This window comes from Vanessa cardui, chromosome 11 (genome assembly GCF_905220365.1).
Source record: "Vanessa cardui chromosome 11, ilVanCard2.1, whole genome shotgun sequence".
NCBI classification, from domain to species: Eukaryota; Metazoa; Arthropoda; class Insecta; order Lepidoptera; family Nymphalidae; genus Vanessa; species Vanessa cardui.
In genome coordinates this window covers 6,552,239-6,560,092 of record NC_061133.1, presented here as the reverse complement: position 1 = coordinate 6,560,092, position 7,854 = coordinate 6,552,239, and the positions used below count along the sequence as shown (strand labels likewise).

The 7,854-nt window shown below is 37.4% G+C and overlaps 1 protein-coding gene across 2 annotated transcripts in view; it reads right to left on the bottom strand.

The window, feature by feature from the left end:
- Positions 1-7,854, bottom strand: part of LOC124533852 (guanylate cyclase 32E) — a 45,943-nt gene that overhangs the window by 408 nt on the left and 37,681 nt on the right. For both annotated transcript variants that reach the window (XM_047109395.1, XM_047109394.1), the window contains exons 18-25: positions 7,564-7,698; positions 7,324-7,436; positions 5,845-5,996; positions 5,251-5,349; positions 3,285-3,429; positions 2,431-2,529; positions 2,050-2,344; positions 527-635 (exon numbers count right to left, since the gene is read on the bottom strand). In XM_047109395.1, the coding sequence (XP_046965351.1) occupies positions 527-635; positions 2,050-2,344; positions 2,431-2,529; positions 3,285-3,429; positions 5,251-5,349; positions 5,845-5,996; positions 7,324-7,436; positions 7,564-7,698 (1,147 nt within the window). The remainder of the gene's footprint in view (positions 1-526; positions 636-2,049; positions 2,345-2,430; positions 2,530-3,284; positions 3,430-5,250; positions 5,350-5,844; positions 5,997-7,323; positions 7,437-7,563; positions 7,699-7,854) is intronic.

The following is a 7,854-nucleotide window of genomic DNA, read 5'->3' as shown; positions in this document are numbered from 1 at the left end:
CGCACACCACGATATAGAATGTCTCATGTTTTATTCATTCAAATCAAATCACTTTTACAAGCACTTTTGAATCGTCATTCTACAACCAAGTGAAGCTACCACCGGTTCGGAAAGTAGATTCTACCGAGAACCGGCGAGAAACTCAGTAGTTACTCTTTTATAACATTTAAAAATACAAAATCATGTTAGTTAAATACAATTATTTAAATTAATATATCCTGCGTGGAAGTCAACAGATACTAGCTCCAAGCTTTTTTATCATCTATAAAATCTTGTGTTGAATAATATGCTTTTTTTACCAATGTATTTTTTACAAACGATTTGATTTACTTAACGGCAAAGTTAAAAATGTCTGCGGAATTTTATTATAGAAGCAATAGTAATAAAATTATAGTATTCAAATCTATTCATTTCTGGTGTGTCCAAATTAAATAATATTTTAATGATAAACAAGTGCGTGCTGGCACATTTAACTACCATTTAATGCTATTTTGCATTGAAATATATATTCGAACATGAAACTTACTTCCATTAAGTATTCATCACTTCGATGGTGTAAGACGCTATCTGTATGCGATTCTAAATGGTTTCCAGAAGCAAAACGAAGTTTCTTTGGAGACTCTAGGCTGCAGCACCTGCAAACATAACATGTGTATTATTATGTTCATATAATAACAGAAACCAAAATGTTACGCTGCTCACATGTAAAGGTCCCGTTTTTTTATAAAATTAAACTACTCTTTGATACATTCAAAGATTATTGTGTGAGACGCTTAACGCTTTTGTATGAGCTATAAAATAATGTTGGTAAAGGTAAACCTCTTGATTTAATTTGTTGTCTGTGTTGTCTGTATGATGTTCTCTGACCGATTGGAACCACTGTGACCTTTCATTAAGGAGACTAGGCAACTGACCGCATCCGACGACAGTGCATTGATCACGAGTGTGAGCCACCATTGTACTCAGTTCATTCTCTTATAATCTTTCAGAATGATCATCTGACAAGACAGAAAATAGCACATTGCTCTTACTGAGCTAAGATTTTGTGTCTTCAAAATATTATGATTTATACGATACATTAAAAAATTAATACGGCTATAGTTACTCAATGCAATATAATATAGTTGATAATGTTATATAAATACGTTTGCTACAATACGTTAGTTACACTTTGAATTCTAATAATTTCAGTATTGTACATAGCATTATTAATTAGGTAGGTTTAATCACTTGAATGGTTAATTTAAAAACCACTGAATTTTTATTCATGGTTCATACTTTGATTCACCGCTCCGTACGTGCCTCACACTGAATGAATGGCAAAGTCACACTATTGTTAAATGAGCACTGAGCAGTAAAGGTAGTGGTATCTACAGCGTTCGGGGCGCCCCGTCTAGTGCCTACTACAGATATCAAACTCAAAACTCAAACTCAAATTCCTTTATTCAATATAGAAGCATTACACTTACTTATTGATTGTCAAATAAACACTACCACCGGTTCGGAAAAGGAACACCCAGACCTGAGAAGAACCGGCGAAAGGAACTCAGCGGGTCTTTTTTTTTGTTATTTTATTTTGTCAAATTAATAAGATACATAGTAGTATATGATTAGAAATAGCCAGGAGGCGATCGTTTCATTCCCAAGGTGTGCTATCAAACATAAATTCGCTAATTGTATAGTAACCTTTTGCACACAAGCGTTCCTTAACAATTTTTTTAAATTTGGCAACAGATGCATTTTCAACGCTTTCTGGGATCCTGTTGTAGAAGCGTATACATTGCCCCACAAAAGAGTTACTGACTCTATGCAGTCGAGTAACAGGAGTAACAAGATTGTGTTTGTTCCTTGTACCAATGTTATGAGAATCACATTTTCTCATGAAAACATTTTTCCGTACATACAAAACATTACAAAATATGTATTGGGAAGCAACAGTCAATATCTTAATTTCTTTAAATCTATACCTTAATGATTCCTTGGCTCCCAGGTTATAGATTGCAAATAAGTATATATTTGAATATAGATAGATATATTTGAATGACTGACCTGTGCAAACTTCCGACTTGGTTTTTCCAATTGCGCGTTTTAAGAGAGCTGCGCTGTCCGCGATGGTCGCGGTGGTCGCGGTGGTCACGGTGGTCACGGTGGTCAGGTGGCGGGTCGCGCGCGACGGCGCGGCGGCGGGCGCGCGCGGCGGCGGCGGCGGGCTCCTCCCCGCGCAGCCACCACGTCACCTGGTCGCGCTTGCCCTTCATGGACACAATTCCACGCTCCTCGAGGATGTACCCGCCTAACTGATCTAACAGCATCTTGCAAGCCCCGCTGCAGTGAATCTTCAAAGCTGAAAAAAATAAGTTTAAATCATTAGTATTATGAGGATTATAGAAAAAGTTTTAAATGATCAACTATTAAATATATTCCACTTACGAACTCCCGTAGATTCGAATCGACTGGCGGTGTTGACAGTGTCGCCGAATAAACAGTATCTAGGCATTTTAAGTCCCACGACGCCGGCGCAAACTGGACCTGTAGAAAAGATTTTATATACTAGAATACATTGACTTTATCACAAACTACATATAATACTTGTTGTTATAACACTACTCATAACCAGGGGATAGACCTTTAACAATAAGAATTACAAACGGGGTCGCAAATGCAAACAATTCCTTACTTAACTTTGTTTTATAAGTATGTAATATGTAATGTACTCATTGAAATAAAACTAGTTTTAACGGATTTAAATCGCGTATATTAATTATTTTTATCATCCCGACGTTTCGAGCACTTTACAGCGTCACGGGTTATTTCAATGTCTAATAATCGCGAAAATCTAAGACAACATTATGTAATTTGCTTACACTTCGCAACAAGGAACAGGGCACTGTTTATATATATTTTTAGATTAAATGAACAGGCAGTTTCATTGACGAGTACGGGACAGTCCCAACACCATCTTGCGTGCATTGTCGGACCGCTGGGATTCACCAATACTAGCTCACTGGATACGACTTCACGTAGTCCAGTAGAATAGTTTAAAATTAGTTTAAAAAAAAAAATGTCATACATAAATAATTAAGTAAAATTGCTTTTGTGAACTTACTAACCAATTTAGGTATTAAGATTAATTAATTTATTTTTACTAACACTATATGGATCTATGTAAATTATGGTCTGAAATAAATGATTATTATTATTATTATTATTGATTGTCGAAGTAATAAATAAAGGTTTAGTATTGCCCCGTCTATAACCCGTTGGGGGGGGGGGGTCGGTCGTACCGGAGTGCAGGCCGACTCGCAGCAGCAGGCGCTGGTCGGGGCGGTGGCGCACGCGGAAGGCGCGCGTGGCGGCCAGCAGCGCCAGCGCCATGGACGCCACCTCGCCCGCGTGCAGGATGCCGTTGCGGATGGGCAGCCCAGACACCTGAGGAATCCGTTGCGTTCACTTCCAAGCCAACATTCAACAACAACACTTACTTGGTGGTAGGTTTTGTGCAAGCCCGTCTGGGTAGGTACCACCGACTCATCAGTTATTCTACCGCCAAATAACAGTACTCAGTATTGTTGTGTTCCGGTTTGAAGGGTGAGTGAGCCAGTGTAACTACAGGCACAAGGGACATAACATCTTAGTTCCCAAGGTTGGTGGCACATTGACGATGTAAGGAATAGTTAATATTTCTTACAGCGTCATTGTCTATGGGTGATGGTGACCACTTACCATCAGGTGGCCCATATGCTCGTCCGCCAACCTATACCATAGAACAAGAACATAGAACACAACAACAACAACAGCCTGTAAATTCCCACTGCTGTAAGTTCCTCTCCCTTTGAGGAGAAGGTTTTGTAACATATTCCACCACGCTGTTCCAATGCGGTTTGGTGGAATACACATGTGGCAGAATTTCTATAAAATTGGTCACATGCAGGTTTCATCACGATGATTTTCCTTCACCGCTGAGCACGAGATGAAGACAAATTAAGCCTAGAATCAGCGGTGCTTGCCTGGATTTGAACCCGCAATCATCGGTTAAGATGCACGCGTTCTAACCACTGGGCCATCTCGACTCGCGGCCAACATTCATTGTCAAGCTATACTTTTGAAGCCAATGATTTCTATCATATAGGTGTAGGAAAATATACTATGCATAAAGTGTAGTAAAATTGTCTGTCGAAAGCACCGCGAAAGACTGTCTGTCTTATTGATATAGTGGCTAGATAAAGTGATAAAGTTATTGCATTTTTATCGTAAAATTATCGGATGACAGTGAGGGTGTGAGAATAGGAAGTGCATATGTGTTTGCTCTCACTAGTGAATAAAATACTTCCCTCGAAGTTAGTTGATCTAACTTGAGATTACCTATCGATGCTGGAATCGATCAGGAATACATCATGGTGAATGTTTATGTAATAATAAAATCAGTGAGTAGTGTAATTCATAGTACCTTTTTGGTACTATCAAACAATAACTCAAAAGTGATAACAACACAGAAGGATGTAAATTTCATGGGGTTTCTTGTATTTAGTATAAAAAGATATAAAAACTTGTGTCTTAAAACTATCAAAAAAGTTTAAACTTTCATTTTATATGATTATTTTTTATTTAACGTTATCGACGCCAAAGTACTGTTTGTATACACATTGTGTATAATGGTCTGTAAACGGGAGCCTTTCACGTACGAATTGAAACACTTATTATATTTAACACTTTCAAATAATCTGATTTTCACACTATATAATAGTAGTAATAGCTTAGTAGATTTTATTTTATTTCAGTTGGTAAGCAGGTGCATATCAAATTAGAATTTTTACTAAAATAATTACTATTGACATTGACAAAATCTACAATCCTCGAATCTGAATAAGACCGACTCCAAGACCTAAGATAAACCTCTTTCAACATGGTTGCACACCATTTGTCTTACATTCTTTGAAGTTTACCAATTTAGTTATGAAGTATCCGGAATAATTACCATCGCGTATCATTTTATCTTTACTGAACAAACAAAGTGGCTAATACTGGTGTGTGTTAAACCATAACTGGTTATTTTTATAAAATGTTATGTAATATGTAAAATATGAATATTTTTTGTAGGATTTGTAAGTGTGTTCTGTTCTATTAAATGTTAACGTTTTGATAAATAAATCGTTTAAACCTATATGAAATTATAATTTAATTTAAGCAACAATTATTCTAATAGTAGGCAATATTTTTTAGCGTACAAAGCTATGTTCAAAATACACTCACCACCATGTAAGCGTCGCCAATCGTCTCCACTTTGTAGACGTCAAAATTTTCTAAAATCGAATCGAAGCATGTGTAGAGATCATTCAGAAAATCGACCACCTGCAACGATTGTAATATATATCATTTATCAGTTTCATCATTAGGTATGTGTAACACTTACACATATATATAACAATTCATATCTTTCATTATAATATTTAAATGTAAAATTGTACAGGAAGATGTTAATAATAGTTGTCTTTTGTTTTTTATATGAGACAATTTTTTTTATCTATATTTAATGTCAATTATAATGAAAATAATGAGGACCCCCGTGGTCGAGTAGTGTACAGCGGTTTTCATAGGTACGCTATTCCGAACTCCCGGGTTTGACCCCAGGCGGAGTCAATGTAGACAAAGTAAATTAGTTTTCTATGTTGTCTTGGGTTTGGGTGTTTGTGGTGGTGTCGTTACTTCTGATATTTCATAGCACAAGTACTTTAGCTACTTACATTGGGATCAGAGTAATGTGTGTGATGTTGTGAAATGTTCATTTTTTATACTATATAACATCGTATGTGTGATTCGTTCGTGGAGAATAGATTTGATATGGACCTGCAGCGGCGTGCTCTCCGCGGACATGGCGGTAAAGCCGACGATGTCGCTGAAGTAGATCGTGACCGAGTCGTAGCTCTCGGGCATCACGCGGCGCCCGCGCTTCAGCTGCTCGGCCACGGGCGCCGGCAGCATCTCCTCCAATAGCGCTTCTGTATGTGGAACACATACTTAGATATTCTTTATTTACTTTGAATTTTGAATTAATAATGTTCATATTTACATATTATCGTGTCCTTATTGTTATGCATTAGTTTAGCAAGTAATGCATAACAATAAGGAAACGATAACGATAAGAGCAGAGATGGCCCAGTGGTTAGAACGCGTGCATCTTAACCGATGATTGCGGATTCAAACCCAGGCAAGCACCGCTGATTCATGTGCTTAATTTGTCTTTATAATTCATCTCGTGCTCAGCGGTGAAGGAAAACATCGTGAGGAAACCTGCATGTGACAAATTTCATAGAAATTCTGCCACATGTGTATTCCACCAACCCGCATTGGAACAGCGTGGTGGAATATGTTCCAAACATTCTCCTCAAAGGGAGAGGAGGCCTTTAGCCCAGCAGTGGGAATTTACAGGCTGTTGTTGTTGTTGTTGTTAGCAAGTAAAAACCTATAAATGTCAGTGTACGTAATACATATATTATATGCAAGGAAAGGTAATTATTATTCATACGAAATATGCATATTATGTAGTTCAAAGATCTTATGACACTGGCTCGGAATTGATAAAACAAATGCCATTTGTTATAATCGTGTGTTATTTAGTTACAGTTATAAATCTATGGTTTGAACTAAAAATAGACTAAATTTAACATGACTGGATCGCTTCGGCCGTGACAGTCATAGAATAACTAGAAAAACTAATCGTTATTCACAGTCGGCTGGCGGACCAGACAAATATTCAAATAGTGTCCTGAGCGTGACCGAAAGTTTAAGTTTGGCAACTCTAGTTCCAAATAGACGAGGAAGCGAATGATCGCCTTAATTTGAATAGTATAGTATAATACTGATTATAGGATCGAATTGTGTCGAAAATATTAAAACTGTAATCCGTAAGGCCTCTTCTTTTAAGCAAAAGGGTATTTTCGCCAAGTCGTCCTAATGTAGTTTAGTGAACACATGTGGCAAATTTTAACAGTACATTCCGGCGATCTTCCGATGTATTCTATCAACACCGAATATAAAATAAATCATAAAGTCAAGCTTAACAAAATGAGTCACGAAAAAAACTCATGTTAAAATAAAGAGACAAATTAAGTCCGTACGTTGGTATTATTATAAAATAACTCTAATACGTAAGGGTTTTGTCGATTCAAGAGGTCAATCAGAATTTTACTGATATCTTAAATTAAAATTCTCAAATGGCGTGAGAAGGGAGATTGATTATTTTCGTACAAGTATCCATAGAGGTTAATTGAGATGCTATTTTAAATGAAAGCTTACTAAATATATATTTGAACAGTTTTATCTCACCAGTTTTCTTCTTCTCCTCCTGCAACTGATCCGTGCGTTCATCGACTAAAGCCTCTAAATTGTTTGCGTACTTTTCCATCATGGCTATCATGTTATCAAATATATTTGGTTTCCTGAAATTAACAGTAATTCTGATCACAAACCTTATACTTTAATAAAAAAAAAAAACAAATATTTAAAATACAGTATAAATGTTGCCATGTTAAAATTGAATGCATGTCTGCGTATGGGTTGCCGTACATGCCCTTCCGCAGCGGGCGCAGCCTCGCGCGCACGGCCTTGAAGTCCGGCCGCGCGCTCGCGTCCTCCGCCCAGCACTCGGCGCAGCACTCGCGCACGCAGTCGAACCTGCCCGCCAGCGCCTCCAGCGGCGGCCTGTGGGGCGACAATACTGAATCTTCTTGTCCATTCGCCTTGTTTAGATTCGACGTCTTATAAGTAATATTTACGATCTCAATCGGTACTAGAGTAGAATTATGACATCTGGAATTGTTCGATGTACTCATTTTAAATATAAAATAAATATGAGAC